This window comes from Bactrocera dorsalis, chromosome 2 (assembly GCF_023373825.1).
Source record: "Bactrocera dorsalis isolate Fly_Bdor chromosome 2, ASM2337382v1, whole genome shotgun sequence".
Lineage (NCBI taxonomy): Eukaryota > Metazoa > Arthropoda > Insecta > Diptera > Tephritidae > Bactrocera > Bactrocera dorsalis.
Genome location: NC_064304.1, coordinates 88131274 through 88150720, shown reverse-complemented (window position 1 = coordinate 88150720; position 19447 = coordinate 88131274). Strand labels below are relative to the sequence as shown.

Genomic DNA, 19447 nt, shown 5'->3' with positions numbered 1-19447 from the left:
TGTCTGGTTCCCGTACACTTTAAGTCGCTTCGTGTTCGTGGCTCCTTGTAAATAATGGCGAGCAAATCGGTTTTTTTTTAACTTCAGTAACAATAACAACCATTACTAGTTACACCTATGCGGACAACAACAATTATGCATTCACATTTGAATTAACTGCACCAAATTATCGTGGTTGTGCTCATTTGAAAACACAAACCTTTGCACATACACATGGATGTGTGTTGCGTGATTCGGCCTGAGCGCTACACCCGGTGTTACGGCTAAGGTTTTAACAGTGTTTGGCCCCAGTAAGTATCGGGAAACGTACTCATGCATTTCTGACGTAAATAAGTGTCTGCAATTTATACTTAAAACTACCTCAAATATCAATAATAAATATCTGAAAAATCTTCATTCCTATGAAGTTAAACCAAGCGACATCATTTTATTTTATCACCGTCTTTGTTTTCTATAGATAGAATAATATAATTATAACAAAGTAAATATACTAACCGGTACATACGTACATATGTATGTATATAAATTTTTTTCATATACATATATACTTATAATAAGTTTAGCTTAGCTTAGTTTAGCGTACTCAACTTAACATAAAAGCCCTCCCAAGTAAACTTGAATTGTCAACAAGTTTGCATGCTAACGCCGCTATTAACCAAACTGCAGGCTTATAAAAAGGGTGTAAGTTAATCTGAAAATCACGTTATTATTTAAATTATAAGAAAAAATAAATTTATTTTATTGTTAATTCTGAATTAATCCTAATTACAGACACTTTTACAGGATTTTTAGCCAACGATTCAGTGTAATATTTTGATGTTTATTGTAAAATTTTGCTGCCCAATTTCAGCCCACTTCCACTTTGAAGGTATTCTTATTCATTCACCAACATCCGACTTGAATACATTAAAATTAACCTACGAATATTTGCATGTATAAATAATAGAATCGGTAAGGGTGTACCTGAAAACTTAATATAATATTTATCTATTTTGAAGGACCGATTAAATTAAATTACCCAAAGATTAACTTCGTTCCGTTTGCCCCTAAACGTTCTGGTTTGGCGACTCGAACACGCGTGACGCCAAATTGTTGTTGCATACAGCGAATCGGATTTAACAAATCATTAACGGTTGTATACATACAGTGGTGTAGCTAGGGAGGGGGACGAAGGGGGCCGTCGCCCCGGGCGCAACGTCTTGGGGGCAGGAAAACGATCTTCGCTGTTTTAATATTATAATATTCAGAAAAATACTTCAACAAATTTTTTTTACAAAACTTATTATAAAAAATAAAGAGTTGTACACTCACAATGTAATACTCTGAATAACAATGAAAAATATTAAGTTTTACTCGAATACTCTTCAGTCTTTGTATTTGGCTTATATATTTTGTCTTATATCTTTCTTAAAAATAGTGATAGAACTCAAAGATGCACTTTTCTAGCTTTGATCGCTGCAAAATCACATATCATATCATTGTAATTTAAAGTTGAAGCAGTTTCACAATCTATTGAGAGAATTGCAAGATTGGACAGTCTACTCTGACTCATGGTCGGTCTCAAGTAAGATTTGATCAATTTAAGTTTGCTAAAAGATCTTTCACAAGATGCAAGTGACACAGGTATAGTGATTATTTGCGTGGCTTCTAGTTTCTAAATTTTATATGCATATGTACTTAATATAGAAGATATTTTGTAAAAATTCACTTTTGTTCGAACCACCTCATGAAAATTGTAGGTAGGTAGATAAAGGGGGGCGGCAGAACATCCTTCGCCCAGGGCGCCCGAAGTTGTAGCTACGCCACTGTATACATGCTGCTGTTCATGCAATTCTATGAATGACTACAAGTATGCATGAATGAGAAGTCTATCCGAGAAAAACGTTAACTGATTATTTCACTTATTTGTCATTAAATAGTAAATTTTCCACAGTACATACACATAAATAAACGCGCATATATATATGTATATGTATGTACATACGTTACAGAGAAATTCCGACCGTTGCAGTGTTTTTTTGTCAAAAATGTGTGTTTAAAAAGTATTATTAGAGCCAGAAGATACAGCTCAGAACTATATTTCTACTGAACTAATAGAAGCCGATGTCAGGCTAGAGTGAATGAATGAAAATTAGCCCATTAGTTTTTGTTGCGTCCCAACGAACCAGACGGCGCCAACGCATGTCAATTTGTTTGCTGTTCTTAATTGGCTCAAGACAGCAAAATTTAATAAGAATTTAAAAAAGCGGGAACTATAAATTGTACACAATTTTCTTGATACATTTCAATAAGAAATATCCGTGTCCGGTTTTGGAATGTACTAATGTCCGATTATGGGAATTGCTTTTGTATAAAATAATAATGAAAACCTTGTGTTTATGAAATTTGTCCAGCTACGAGGAGTGTTCGGCTATGGGACTGTCCGCATTGGGGAATTTCACTGTAACTTATTTCGATTTATGCTGAAACTTTCACCGGATATACATATACAAGTATGTATAATTTTCGAATTGCTTGTTTTAAAATTAAAGCGCAATTTTCCACTGTCCTCTAAACTGTTCATCGCTGCATTTGCTTAGTTTTGCAATCGTTTTATCCAATTAGAACGTTTGAATATTGTTGCCATATTTTTAGCTACATAAGTAATGGGTTATGCATATATCAGTAATTTTTCTGAGTTCCTTCACAAATTAATGAATTTTCATTATATTATAAAAAATTAATAGTCCTTTTCAAATAGTAGGACTCTAATTTTCTGGAAGGACTTCTTTTAATTACAATATTTATATATGAGAAATTATTCTTGTTATTTCTTAATATCTTAAGCGTGGCAACGCTTGTGTATTGTCGCTGTATTCTGAGTGCAGTTGGTGAAAGGAAATATTCGGGGCGAGTGTGATAAAAAATAGGACAAGAAAAATATTTTTGTGCTTTAACTTAAAATTTAAGAACACTGATTAATTGATAATATATCTAAAATATTTTAAAATTCAAGTAGATTGTATAAGGTGTGCGATAATGTTTGCTTTTACTGTGCTTGTATTCAATTTCATTCAAGGTAATAACGAAAATGGTATACCACATCAACCAAATAAGTTCATATTCTACATCTGCAAAAAAATTAATATAAAAAGCCTAATAGAAACTTATATATATATTATATGTATATGTTTCTATATATTTATTAAAGAAATAAGTAAATCTATGTATAGGGCCAATCGCCTTCAAATAGTTTTAATTGTGTCAATTGCATTTCATCGCATAATATTCAGCTGTTCAAGTTTTCTCAATACGTTGCAATCAACACCAACAAACGAACGAATGGTCCATGGCCAACGTCAACGGAGTCCCAAATTTATGGGACACCCGTTTCTCGTCGCCGTGCAGTGCTGAGCTGTTTTCTCATCCTTTTTTCCAATTGTGCTTTGTGTTCATCTTCGTCTATGTGTTCGCTTCTTTGGTGCTCAGCTTCGTCTCGTTTAGCTCCCAATTCTTAAGCCTGTCGGGTGCTTTCGTTTGTGCCTATTAATTTATGCACGAAGTGCATCAGGAGCAAAAACGAATGGGTGCTCAAAGTGAAACTGCCAATTGCAGGTGGTTAGTCCACGAAGCAATTCATTCAACGATTGCATATACTCGTGAAAATTGACTTTTGTGGGCGTTTGTTGGAGTGCATTAGTACCTTCCGCCGATAAAAAGCTTCAATGTATATTCAATGCAATTACTTATGTTTCTGGAAGTGCATCCTATCTAGGTGCAGTAAAGTAAATGACGTATGTTGGTGTCATAATATCCGGGTTTGATGTATTGCTGCCTCTTTGTTTTCTTTTGACTTCCTGTTTTGAATTTGTAAATAAGGGCACTAAACATACACATAGCTACATGTCCTTCAGGATCTAACAAATAAATACAGTATGCAATAACTGATTGCGAAAAGAAGTCATAGTATGTGCAAGGTGTATTCAGTGATGCAAGTTTTCAAATCAACTAAGAGAGTAAAGAAAGCTATGGACATAAGTGGATAATGGGAAAAAAGTGGCTGCAACAAAAATTGTTGCTAACTGCAATATATGGTTTTCAACTTCGTGTAGACGAAGAAGCTACCGACTGACTGCTAGTCATATTTGTCCAATGGGCATTAAGCTGCCAAAAATTGCATCTACATTTATTTCGATTAGTCGCATAAATGCCGTGTCATTGGTGGTATTGCAAATTCTTACTTCTTTGTGTCTGCTAAAAAATAATTTTTCTGTGAGTATTAAAAATAAAACTTTAAATTTTGTTTAACGATATGTGTATGCAAATACGAAAACTCATATTGTTTTTCATATCTTTGTTATTTTAGTTATAATATATGTTTTTATTTAATTAATCATTTAAAATTATTGATTTTGTCTGGAACAAAACTATCTAATTTTTTGGATATGAGTACCCAAAGTTGTACACATAATATAATAGTTCTCAGGAACGATAATAATTGTAGTTTTTTTTATAAATAATTTGAAAGAATTTGAATTCAATTAATACATATATCAGATATGCGTGATTTTCAGTAAAAGTTAACGGAACATACTCAGATGCACTAAAATCCAAAAAGATCAAAAGTTAGCCAAAATAAAACCAACTAATAATTAGTTTGATTGATTTTGTTTTGAAAAATGGTGATACATCTACGCAGTATAGAGCCATTGTTTAACATTTATCCACCGGAGTACATAGACATGTTGAACGCTTTCCAATTCTTCTTTATGTTGTTAAAATTTTTACGGAAATATATTCCATTATACCTTCCTATACATTTTCGTTAAAATTAACTAAGTGGAATAAAGCAGCCACGGAATGTTATAACTTGTCTCTACAGAAATTCTTTACACTCGCTGTCGCTCTTTATAGTATACTGGGGCATATTCTGATATTTGAGATCTTCTATGTCATTTTAGCTTCTTTTATTAATTATTGTTCAATTCACAACCTGTCGTAAAACATCGTAAAATCGTAAAATTATAAATTTTTACACTTGTTTATTTATAATTTTACGATGCTTTACGACAGGTTGTGAATTGAACAATTGAGTTTTCTTAACTAAAAATACCCGAATTATATAGTAGTTGTTTCGCAACTAACAGTTGTTGCTTTACAGCTATTTTAATAAAATTCGAATTTTTTAAATTTTTTTACAAAATTGTTAATATTTTAGGTGAAATTGTTTTTACAGATATGTATCTGTGTCTGTATAACATAATGTTTAGCTGTAATAGTCTTACATTTTATCATTTGCATTTTGCCTATTACTCTTAATTAAAAACAACGGAAATCTTTAATAAAGCAATTATAAAAATTGTATCAGACTGGTTAGTATACCATAGAGCGCACGCGGAATTGCCACACCCATTAATTAAAGAAAAATATTGATTATAATTATTTCATTGATATGGGGAACTTTTCTTGAGGTGTAGTTTTAAGTTTCGAGAATTGCCAACGTTATTCATATAGAAATAAGCAGCAGAAAAGCATCGTCAGTTAGCACTTATGCGTTAATATCTTAAGTTTATTAATTTTCTTATTTCTACTGCAGGTGTAATTTCAGCCAATGCAGCCATTCCTGGTGGCCATTGTCGTGATTACAATGGAAAAATGTACGAAACGGGGATGCATTTTATGCCCGGGCCAGATACATGCCGCCTCTGTGTGTGTGAAAACGGTCTACCGAAGGCTTGTAAAATGGTATTATGTGAAGCATTTAGCAAATGCAAATCTTTTCAAGTTGGCAATGGCAACAGTTGCTGCGAGGTGATCTGTCTTGATGATCAATTCACTGATGGCAGTACTGATTTCGGTATTTGACTGGTGGCCAGTGGCATTACTGCCACACTTTCTTTATCGTTGCTCTTCTTTCTGGTAAATCGTCTGAGACAGCGTAAGATACGTGCACGCGAAAGTCGACAGAATGTCGAGGATCAGCGCAGTATTGTTGGTAGTATAGGGTAAGTATGCATACGATCAACAAGCACACAAAACAATACTTTGATTCATCAGAAAATAAAATTAATTCAAAATTGTTATTGCTCGTTACAGTTATATTGCCGGTAATATGGGTTACATGGAAGGTAACATGAGCGGCATGGATTATTCCTATGGTGGTGGCGCTTCACACTATCCACTATGGAAACCAGCGGGTGCTTACTTTCCACGTGGGGAGGCGCCACCTCCTTACGAAGAGGCTGTCGCCATATCGCAAGCAGAAGCCTTAAGCGCCCAGTGCACCGTTAGTGTGGCCACGACAGCGCACCGAGCTATGGGCCTTAATGCTACGGTTACACCGGTCGAATTAAGTGCCGAAATGCGTCGCAACATGCAACAACAGCAACAACAAACTTTAGTGCAGCAACATGCGATACATATGCATCAACCAACGTCATCACACAGTGGTAGTGGTGGAAACTGTACTACTTCGCTTGCCGGAATGCCTAACACGACGCAAGCATTGCATCATGTCGGTGCGTTGACGTCTACGGCACAACCGCAACTGCAACATCATCAACAGTCTCACAACCAAATAACGCAAAGCACCACCAACCTAATTAACATCAATATCAATAGTGGCGGCAATGTGACCACAATTGCTACGGGTGAAAATCATCAACCGCCATATAGGTAAGCGCTTACAGGAATTAAGGAACTGTTTTTAGTAAAAAAATAATGAAATCTACTTTAGATGGTTAAGCATAAAATTTTGGTAAAATTATTTGTTTTATTCATATATTTTAATTTTTTATTTTTATTTGGTTTATGTTTCTTCTATACAGTTCTCAAAACACGAGTACAACCGAGAAAACATTTTTAACATAACTGAAAACAAAAAATTACTGGAAATATAAATGTTTTTGGACTCTAAATTATTTACTTGTGCGCCAGAGTTATCTTTTTGAATTTCATATCGGCCTTATTTATGTATGTATTATTTTATGTTATCTAAAAACTTTTTTAAACTACCTGAGCTATGTTTTCATGCATTACATTCAACAAATTCTGTACCTTTAAAAAAAAACTGTTAACGCTTTGAAGGAAATTGCCAGATTTTGTGAATATAACAAAATCTGAAGCACATTAATATTATGTAGTTTAGTTGTTAGATTTCAAAATGGTTTTGTTTAACTTTTTCATTTTGAATGATTCAAACACGCTCTTTTATGTATGTTACACATTTTGAACGTACGAAATTATTAGTTAAAAGTATAAAACTTTTTTTTTAATTAAGTATAGAAGTTAATTTCTATATGGAATATTACAATTTTCAGTTTGCAACACGAAAGTGGCGGCAATGTTTTACAGGAACCACTTAGTCATCAATCGTTACAACAGCAGCCACAATTAATGAATACAACTCACATAGGCAATAGTAGTGGGGGCCGTCTCCACCTGACTGCCGCAACGCCCAGCAATTCAATTTGTGTACAGACCCTCTCAAATGGAGCGGGTGCTCATCAGCCACTCAGTCAATCAACGCAAATGATGGGAATAAACAAATCTCTCCACCTGCAGCAACAGCAGCAACATCACCACCAACTTACTGCTGCTAACGTCGCTTGCCAAGCTTTGCAGCAGACAATGTCATCTTCAATTGGTTCTACGTCGAATAGTAACGAGTGTAGCTATAAAAATTGTCATCTGAATATCAGCGCCAGCACTGCATTGGCTTCGTCGTCGACTGTGGGCGGATCACAGCAGCGTCGCTCCCAACGTACACTGCCAGTCACGCAAGATATGCTGCAACACTTTGTTACAGTTGCTGATGTGGAAATTAGCGGTAACACCGTTGGGTATCACTCATTGCCGAATGGTAGCGGTGTCGGCGGGGGTGACCGTGAAATGGAACTGCTCAGTGTTGCTACGGTACCCGCGTCAACGCAATATACTGGATCTCAAATGACGGGGGCAATTTCCACACCCAGTATGGATGTGTTGCCACTGATGACCGGAGAAATCGCTACAATTTCCAATAACACCAGCGATTCAGTCACACAAACAGCAATAAGCGCAGTCTCTGGATCACATACACTGCCGACAAATGCGCACACACAAACATTGAAAAGTGGTAACAACAGCACCAATAATAGTAGTAACCAAAACAGCAAAACACCCTCATCCTCACGCCGTTATCATCGTACTATACCACGATATTTTGCTCTTACCGATCCGCTGAGTGACAAAGAAGCCTATGGCATAAATAAAAGCAAATCAGAAAACAGCTCACGTGGTGGAGCGAGCAGTACTGTGTCTGCTGTAACTTCTGCCAAAAAACCCACCTGTCAGTGCCCAGTTCAGCACGTGCCCATGTCATATATGGCAGCCACGCAACTGAGTAATGTCGCACAATGTCCCAATAACAGTGCTCTTCTTTCGGCCCTAAGCAGCAAATTGAGCGCAGCTTGCCAATCATCAGCGGCATCTCAAACATCGTCAGCATTATCAACTCTAGTTACATCACATGGCAGCAGCAGTAACGGGCGTTCCAACACTGTTACTACATTGGGTTATCCGCAACGAGTCAAATCCTCTAATAGTCTTCAACAATCGTCAACGAACGACGTCAACAGTTTCGGTGTGGGCAGCACCTTAAAGCGCACAATGCATACCACTAGCACCAGCACTAATACGTCAACGCTCACCAATAATAACAATAGCAACATTAATGCTACATCCGTTTGCAGTTATGACACGAAAATTGCTACAATTTCTAAGCAAGTCGGTGATAGCTCAGCTGCAGATCTAGGAACAGCCATAAGTAGTCATCATCATCATGCTGCCCACCATTCCCACCATACTCATCATGCACACAGTGTGGTTGTGTTACCTTCACAGACCCACGACGAGAGTATGCCTATAGTTTTGGGGCGTGTACATAAACGATCCAGTGGTGAACGAGAGCGCGACCGTGAACGAGCACGCAGTGCTAGTAGTGGGCGTGCCAGCAGCAATAGTAGCGCACACCAGTTGGAGAATAGCGCTGCTACAATTTACTTGAACAGAAAGGTAAGTGTTAGATGAGGTAATAGGGGTGAATAGATAATTTCTAATCTCTAATGAAGATTAATATACATATTTAATACGCAAAACTAATTGAAATTCGTATGGTTATGTATACCTATATCATAAATGATAAGGACGACGAGACACGTTTAAGTCTGTCCGTCCGTCCGTAAAAAGTAAGATATTCATATTCCTTGACACCATAATAGTTGGATCACTGCCACGCCCACAAAACGTGAATAATCGAACACCAGCAAATTGCCAAAACTCACCTCAAATTAAGATACAAAGTTTTAATTTGGTACAACGAATCACATTAAGGGAATCCATCTGTTTTTTGAATAACTTAAGACCTAATAAATTTAATGTTTATAACTCCCGAACCATCAAAGCTATATTAACCAAGTTTGCAGTGGTTAAGTTGCTTTCACACCTCTTACGACAGTGTAAAAATAGGTAAAGTAATACGGTACTGATAAAAGCTACTAAAAGTGCTATAAATAAATAATTAAATACGCCTGAGACATTATCCGGTGATGTCAAAACCGGACGATGGGCGTAGCACCTCCTACTTTAGGTAAAATCACACATATCAGGACTCGCTCGACCGATTTCAACCACATTTGGAATTTGGCAATCCTCTGATATTTTTATGTTACAGTGTGAAAATGTGCGAAATCGGCCTGTAGCCCCGCCAACGCGAGTGTACAAATCAATAAGCAATTTATATGACGGGATAAAATGCATTTAGCGTATGCCACGTTATGACGATAAATTGTCCAAGTCCAACAAAAACTGTCCTAAGTACCGAATATTTGGACCCCAGTATCTATATTTGGTTTTGACCGAAAATATTGCTCAGTGTATGAGATATACAATTGGAATTTAGAGAGGATCCTTTCCTGATAGTAGTATGTCTGTGTGTGGAGCACAGTGTGTTAAATTGTACCAATATCGGATCAGTAGTTTACCTGGACAAATATGACACTTATTTTATATAAGTATACATAGAAAAAGATAGATAATTATATTGCGTTTATAATATTATGTGTTAAAAGAATTAATTAACTTTTTTCTGTTCAATTTCATAAATTCAACTTCGATATCGATATTGATATCATTTTAAAACGGCAGACAGTAATTTAAGATTCTTTGCCTGATATGTGTACAAATATTTGACGACTGAAATCAAACCAGTGTATGCATATTATGCTGCTAGATAAATGGGAATAAATTAGTATTTTTTTTATTTTTTAATCTTATTAGGGCGACGCATACTTGAATTTTCCCCATCCACAAAATTTCAGCAATCGCAATTCGCAACAGCAGCAGCAGCAGCAGAATTACCACCAACAACAACAAACCAACGAAACAAATCCAATATTACCACCGAAACTACACAAATCTCTAACGAATTTAAAATCTACAACAAACAACAATCATAGTATAACGACCACAGCAACAGAGATTTCATGTGCTGCTGTTACTACACCCAACCCCACCACCACTGCCACCACCTGCTCGAGTTACACAACCGTGCAAACGGTATACACTCTCAGCAAACCATCCACATCAACCGCAGCACATGTGAGCCGTAAGGAGCACCAAACTATCCATGAACCAATAAATGGCAACGGCGGCACCAGCAGTTGCAGTAAGAATTCGCCACCTTCGCTCACTCTGCCCCTTTCGCCGGGGTTAGCAAACAATTTTGGAGGTGTGAGTACCAGTACTGGTAGTGGTTGCGGAAGTAGTTCTGGCAACATTACTGTAGGTTCGCAAACACATTCTTCTGAAAAGTCAAGTAAAATCAATTCAAGCACATTTTATCCACTGCAAAATAATCATGTGACATACACACTGCCAAAATATATAAGCGGCAAAGTATCGTTGAATAGCACCATTGCCAGTGTGGTTAGCAAGGTGCCTTCAGTGATCAGCATACCAGTTAGTGGCGGCGAAGTCGATTTATTTGAGAATAACAACAGCTGTGTATACGCCTTAAGTCACAGCAATTCAACAAACAGCAAACACGAACCCACAGCAATGTCTACGTCGAAGAGTAGCAGTGCAAACGGCCGTAGCACAACATTGCCAAAGATTTTGCGTGCCAAAAAACAGCAAGACGTTAATGCTACCAATAATTGTAATAGCAATATTGGCAGCAGCACCATAAAACATAGTACAGCTTCTGGAATGACAACAGCAGTTGCGTCGATATCGTCGGTATCTCAATGCAATATGCCCGTCTATCCCCAACAGTCCACTAGTTCACATGTCAAAACAACCGCAACGGCTAATGCAACAACGCAATTCAATTCCATCATATCTGATGGTGATGTTCTGTCTTCTGCCAAACATTTACCAGTCTGTACCACTTCGAAGAATTGCCAAAATCCAAAGGAGCATTTTTTGCCAAACGACACTAGTTTGGATGATGATTACTTAAGCGAGTGTGAGAATTGTAAAATTGCGCAGAGTGCCAAATATTATTTAAATGCTGAAGAAGTGGGTGCAATACCACAAGAGACAATGACCCTACAGCGCAAATCGATGGACGACAACAAAGAGGAGCAGGAGCAGTCGTATTATCGAATTTCGCACACGCTACCAACGAACCCCAAGAAGAATGCGTGAGTATATTCTACACTTAATACATGCAATATACATACATATGTAGGTATATCTTTGCAAATCAATTTCTATATAAATTTAAAGAGCCTGTTTAAGAAAACAGAAACATCATGTAGACAGCGACTGTTGTTATAAATAAATATGTATATTTTATATAATATACTTGTATATGTGTTATAAGCTTTTATATAATCTATTTGTTTCTATGTTTTTTTCTTCGTTAATGATTCTAGTCCAGTCAAAAATAACAATCGTGAACCATGGTTTTCTACAATCCCAGCTAGCTCGTCATCCGAAGAGGATGTCAATGAATGAGATTTAACACATTTTCTTTAAATAAAGAATTACCAAAACCCACACGCACCAGAAAATACATATACGCACACACAAATGCATGTACTTAAATGCGAAAGCATAGGAATAAGGAAAACAGCTTTTAGATTTGGCAAATCAAAAAGTTGAAGTATGTAAACGACAGTACGAACATTAAATGTAATATCTGCACAGCGGGTAAATCTAAGTAAGTATTCAAATAATACACACATGTATAGAATACACAGTATCTTTGAAATGTATTGGAAGTAAAATTAAAATAACTTTACAGTAGATACTTACACAATTACAAGTAAAAAAAAGTCAAAATCTCTTGAAAATACCGTAATAAAAACTCTCTTGGAGTATTTCATAAAAGAAATAGATACAGGAAAGAATATGTTGTTAAATCTTCTTTTTTACTCTTCGCACGTTTCATCAGTATGTTGCAAAATAAGGCTAAATGAAAAAACCTAAAGCAAGCCTTTCGACATAACGTATATAATAAGTTAAAATGTTATTATAGAAAACACAATATACAATTAAGAGATACCAAAAATTTAATGTATTCTTATGTATAGAAAAAAACGTTCATTAATTGTGCGCTTCAATTAACTAACAATTAAGACAGGAAAATAGTTTTCGTTGAGCAGATATTCATACAATAAGCTAAGCCAAATCTGCTTGTATTCAATATTACATGTATAAATTTAAAAAATACAAAAAAAAATTAGCATATAATTATGTTCCGATACGATAGGAAAACATTTGGGGATGATCACATTGCTAGCGGTACACATTTCAATGGAAACGAAATTCGCATAATTATTTATAGATACATATATAGATTTAAATGACACAAGAAAACTTCAATCCAACTACCTACAGATTTTATTTTGTTGAATGAACAAAGAGCGATGCTTTTTATTTTCCAACAATTGTTTCTTACAGGGAAGACAAAATTAAAAAATAAACGATAAATCATAAATGTACGCGATCAGTGCTTAAAAATGGAAGCAGTAACGTGAATATTCTTTCTAAAGTCAAATTTTACATTATTGCTTGAGAAAGCCAAAGGAAAGCAGTGTACGTGAATGCCAAAAAAAGTATAAATTAGCAAATGTATATTGCTTAAAACTTGCCATTTGGAAGCATTAAAAATGTGATACTTCCGGCTGGCGCAATTAGTTTTAGATATTATCAGCTGACACTTTACAGTGATGCCTTAACCTTGGGAGCATTTCGCTCTGATTTTTTGGTGCGATGAATCCGAATATAGTATATTTATGACAGTTTTCATTAGAGAAAACATCACAAAATTACCAAAAACTGTAAATATATTTGAATTTGAAAGTGATTCCAAATATGTTGAAAATATACTTTTTTTTTTATAAATACACGTTACAAACAAACTTTTCATGCTGCTACAACCATGTAAATATTACGTAAACGATCTTTGACCTGATTATCTCTCTTTCAACATTAATTTTTGTTCTTTGAATCGTATTACTTTTGTGAATGCCACATGCTGATCCATGTTTCCAGTACCAGGGTCAATCCATTACTGACCCTCCTTCAAGACTGAATGTTGGTGGCCACTTTATTTAGTGTCCACGTGTCCTCCAAATATATATGATTGTCTACTTGATCTAAAAATGAAACTCATTTCTACACTCTATTTACAATTAAATATCAAAATGTGTGAATATCCTTGGTCAAGTGAAGAGAAGGAAACAAACAATGCTGACAGACTTCTTTCTTTAAGACACAGCTGATATTTTGCCATTATCTACATAATTAAAGTTCTATTTAAATGTCTCTATAATAATACAAGGCACTTTTTTTAAGTAGCCCACCTAGTGTGAAATCTCGAAGTTTTTATTTTTTCCTTATTTCGATTTCTCAGATCGAATCGTTGTTTTTGCTTATTTTGTATTCAAAGTCCTTGCAGTTTTCCAATTGTTCGACGCAAGTCAAGACAGCGAATATTCAATCTGAGTTAAAACCGTTTAGTGTGAATAATTCTTCATCTGCCGACCAAATGTTGTTGTACTATCACCAGAAATCACCGTTCCCCATTGATCTAATGGTGATAGTTTTTCCGCAAAAATAAATGACCATTTGTACGAAAACGGTACGCAGATAGTCGTATTGTTCACTTCTGATGCAAACGTTATTTGTACGAAAAATCTAGGTCTATAAGACTTATGTATTATGCATTCTAAGTAAATTCTATTTTCTTTCCTCTTTTTTAACATTTACAAATGTAAACATTTAATACTTAAACATCTAACCTCTTGAACCCAGTTTCAATTACTTACCTGTCTTTCGGTAACGTGTCATTACTTTCATGCCCACAAAACCATTCCTCGTCTCTAAAAAAATGTCAACAGAAAGAGCCTGTCATTTTATTATTTCATAAAATGATTTGTTCCGTATGTTATCGAAATAAAGTCATATGATAATTAGAATTATCCTATATTTTATCCTTATAAACATGTCGAAGAGATATGCCAATATATTCGTAAAAATAAAGATTTTTACAGGGATGTAAATAAAACTTGTCAATCCTATTAAAAATAATGAACTTACCATACTTTTATAGTTCAAATACTGATAACGCTGACGTATCTAACTACAATAAATCTTCTTTCAAAGTCGGTCCTTTAATGTCTATTGTAATCAATTACATTTATATATTGTGCTTTGAAAAAAAAAACAGTAAACTATATTAGTTTAAAATACTGCTTGAATAGCCATTAAAACTGTATTGTAGGGCTAAGATGTGTGATATATGACTGATAGTCTTAACTTAGCACTGCATTTATCTGCATATACTCAGTGTTTAAGTCAATTAAAAGTTATCTTGAACTAAGTACATTATTTATCATTTAACATTTATACTAACTTGCTTGTCCCATATACGGAATTTGGATGGAGCCTCCCTGTTAATTATTTTTGACAACGTATCGGCGATGGTATTAACAACTTAACCGAACGTTATGGTATATACATATCTGTTTTCCAATCCATACCATAAAGCGGAACATGAAACTTGCTTGGCTTGCATCTGGAAAGTTATGAAAGCTCCAAGTAAAGTAGCATAACATAACATTTATGTTTCTTGACATCTTTACATTTAAACTATAAACTTTAGTTACTAGGCTAGCAATAGCAATTTTTTTGTTAATTATTCGATTTCAATTTCATTATCGCTTACTCTTAAAGTAAAACATCGAATAAAAAGTCTAATTTAGGTAGGTGTATGGTATATGTTTTTTCATAATAGCCTGAGCGTAAGACTTCTACTAAATAGGTAGAAACGAACAGTGCGGATAGAAAAAACTTCTTTTTTGCTGAAAGCGGAAATTTTGAATTTAAATTTTAAGAATGCATCAGCCATCTTTCATGGACTGATGGTCGCAGTTTTCGCTTTTTACTTGTATATAAGATTAAAAGTCCTTGTTTATTTTTTTCTAATTCTTTTTTTGCAGTCACCTTTTATTATTTTAAAATGGTGTCCTTTCTTTACATAAATATTTTTCTCCTACTGAAATGGGACGGTCAAAAAGAGAAAATATCAGATTTAAATGACTAAGAAGCTTTTTCGAAAAAGTTTGTGAGTGAATCGCTCACGTTAAGTGTTTAATTTGATAAGATAAATGAAGAGTATCCATGCTTAATGACCGCCCTTACTCTACATATACATATGGAAGTTTTGGGTATAAGTCAAATGACTATAGTTCCAATTCTATCTAAACATATTAAATATAAAAAATAATTAAGTGCCAATAAAATAATCCAAACAATGTTCCCACTTACAGAATGATTACAATAAAATGTTCAAACTTTTTCCATACCTTGCAACTTACCGCAATTTGCATCAATAAAATATCCATCTAAAATGGTTACATATCCTTCTCCAACAAGAAAAATATTTTTGCTGAACTGTTTGCTTTGGACACGCTTGCAACAGTACCATATGAAACGCATCTTGTGAATAGATTATCACAGATCATCTCCACAATGGATTTTTTTCTCGCGAATACTCACCCCTGAATCACCGTTGAAACCTTTGTTTAGTTTTAGTATAAAGAAGTTTATGTTTTTATTTAAATGTGTGATCGAAAGCGATTAATAATGAAAATCCAGTCCATGGAACCCTAGCAAACGCACAAGAGCCGCAATTATATATTGTACTCCTCCGTGTATGCCAAAACAGCAATTTATTAGAAGAGAGCATCGCAGAATAGCTCTAGCATTAAAGTCAAATTTGTTCTTGCTAATCTCCAATCCAATCGTTTCTTTGTTTTTGTGCTTTATTTAGTTACCGTTCTCTTAGGAAGAGCGATAAAATCGTAGCTGATGAGTTGTAGGTTGGTTTTGCTTATCCTCTCCTTTTGATGCACTATTTAAGTTTGTATCTTTGTGATTGCAGTGCCAGTTGGGTTATAGCTTTGCCACTGTTGCTGTTCTTGTCTTATCTTGCACAAATTAGACAAGGTGTTCTCGGCATTTCCCAAGCAAACGCAATGGGGTAGAATTCGAGTTATTACTAGGGCACATAAATATTAACATGACAAGTGTCTCAAATAAAGATACATAACCTAATATTCGCGATTTCGATTTTTACTGGAGACCCATGGAAGTCATGTCTAAAAACCGATCTTCTGAATGTATAGCATGACAATACAAATACTTCCTGCCCTTTTCCAATGGCGAATGCGAGTTCTATCTGAATCCAGTCGTCAGATTCAGAGCGCAAACTGATTTCTTGATTTCCAAGTTGCAGACCTTAAAAAAACGAGATTTCGTAATTTTTTATTTGAGGTATTGTCGATACTATTTATTCGGCAGCTCAAAAGTTAAAGAATATGATATAAGGTGGCTATTTCAAATATTAATAAAATACATTTTGCTTTGGGCAGCATGGGCGGTATTAAATTTTTGGGAGTCTAACTCAAGTTGTTTGTGCCGTAAATAACGAATATTGTCAATGTAAAAGGACTGTCAGCACTTTATAGTTTTATAAAATATCTATTATTAATATTTTTTTTTGTTTTAAATAACACATTGGAACGAATTAATAGTACGACGTAGCAGTGTCATTATTGAAAAAATCTTCATTATTGCCTGGCATTCACAAGTACATACACATGTGGTCACTAAAATAGGTACCACCAATTTTGTTGCTAAATAAGGGATTTTTTTTTTAACAATTAGGAGGTTTTATTTTTTTTTTTGATAAATTAAAAAAATTCATTAATTTCATCCTACGGCAGGTTGCGTCAAAGATTTAAAATGGCGTTCAGGGCAGGCGATTGGCTGGCCAATTCATAAAGTTAATGTTGTTTTGACGAAACCAATCCTTTACTAGCTTTGATTAGTCGTTATCTTGTATAAACCTTTCTGGCAATTTGTGGATACCATGCAAATAGAAATGTTCGTCTTTGAAGCAAACCAATCAGACGCCTATGATTTTCTTTCGTGTCTTTGAATCACAATTTCACAAGAGTTTCTTCGGTTTTCCGTTGGTCTTGCATTCAAATCATGTGGCACTCATTTGCAACACTTTTAGATCTTTCCCATAGCTTTCAAACGGTCTGAAATTGTTTGTTGTGTTATATTTAACATGGCTGCCATTTGTTTTTGACTCAAAGTATCATCTTCATCCAATATTGCTTGTAGTTCGGCGTCTTCAAACTTTTTTGGTGGTCTTCCACGTTGTTCATTTCTCACATCAAAATCATAATCTGTAAACTCGCTGATATTACGTTGTTTATTTCTGCTACAATCGCCTTTGATGACTTAAAGCGCAAGAGCCGCAAATAAATTGTCGGTAGTAGAAGAGGTTTTTTTAATGCCACTACGTCGATCTTGTAATTTTTGGCGCTTCAGGGCAATCACAACCAAAATTTTCGACCTTCCCAGTAATTTAACAATCTATTTGCATGTTTTTTTTTGTTTTGCCTGTGAAGGTTAAGAACAAGTGTTTGTTCCTCAGCTGTACAGTGTCGCGCACGTCCCATCCATTAAGACATTAATATTAATTTTTCTTAATTACATTATTTCCAAATTGACAATTTACGTTAGGTTCAGCATAGCAATGAATTCAATAAAACGAAGGTACCAATTTTAGAGACCACATGTGTACGTATGTATGTACATATATACACAATAGTAGGAGCGCAAAGAAACAAATAATGCAAGTATATTCTTTAAGTGCTTATGGTAGTTTAAAATGTATTTGTTAATGTGGAAATTTTGAAATTATTTTCAAAACTAATGCGAACGAACAAATTTTCCTTAGAAGTATTTTAGTAAAGAATAGTTTTAGACACGTACTTCAAAGAACTGTATATGGTATTACTTATAAATTATGGTAAGCTAGTGATCGAAAGTATGTTTCAGCAACCAGTATTAAGCGGAAAAATATTAAAACCAAATATAGACAAAATGTGTGTATACAACTCGTAAAAATCGCAAATAAATGGATTGTTTTCAAATTTTAGAAAGAAGTCACAAATTATCGTTATATAGTATATTTAAAATTTAATATATACATTAATTGCAATCAAGCAAATTAAGCAGTATAGCAGTATAGGAATGTACCAAAGTCTTAAAATAAACATAAGAAAATGTTAAATTAGAAAGCAGAATTATGAAAATTGAAGCAAAACGAAAAAGTTTCGAGAAAAATATAAATCGAATTGGATTTAGATGTAAGAATGTAAAAGAACTACCATAATATGTAACATAAAATAATAAATAAATAAATTGAAAAAATCACTTTTCATTAACAGAACGAGAGATTGGTAAGTTCGATCAATAAACAACTTCCAGTTGTTAAGTAGTAGTAGTATAAATGTATAAAGTTGTTCGGTTACACTCTTATTAAGCCATTTTACTTGTTAAAACTATGTACGTGTCCGTCTCCTTTCAAGTCTGCTTTGCTGCCATGGACATCTTACCAAAATTTGATGGTTTCACGTCTACACATGCCGAAACAAATTTTTGAAAATTTGAATCTTATATTTAAATCATTTATTTATTTTTGCAGTCATGATTAGGGTTTTTCGCGCACCACGTGATCCCCACTTTCAGGCTCTTTTCCGAACATAATATGCAAAAAATTATGCAGAAGGTTTTAAGGTAACAAGGAGGTCCACAAAATGTCCAGTTCCCTAAAAAAGAATGATGGCAAATTCCCAGAAATCTCTACATTCTACCCGTGGAGGTGAATGTAAAATTGGAACACCTACACCAAAGGTATTTTCTCAAAAACAACCCAGTGAATTAATGATATGAATATGATTGAACTCCACGTATCCTTAATTTGAGTTCTCGGTCACAGGATCTCCTCTTTAGATGAATCCGAAGCGATGTTATTACCATATCCGAAGGGAACGATCAAAACAGAGCTTTATACGAGTACTCACTATGAACGAATAGCACAGTACAGATGGAAATC

General features: G+C 34.7%; 1 protein-coding gene across 1 annotated transcript; it reads left to right on the top strand.

The window, feature by feature from the left end:
* Positions 1-2851: 2851 nt before the first annotated feature.
* LOC105229592 (mucin-12) lies at positions 2852-18763 on the top strand. The gene is given in 6 exon segments (XM_049447165.1): positions 2852-3058; positions 5576-5984; positions 6076-6654; positions 7299-9033; positions 10297-11663; positions 11898-18763. Coding segments are annotated over 6 exon segments (4212 nt in total). The 5' UTR covers positions 2852-3018; the 3' UTR covers positions 11980-18763.
* The last annotated feature ends 684 nt before the right edge of the window (positions 18764-19447 follow it).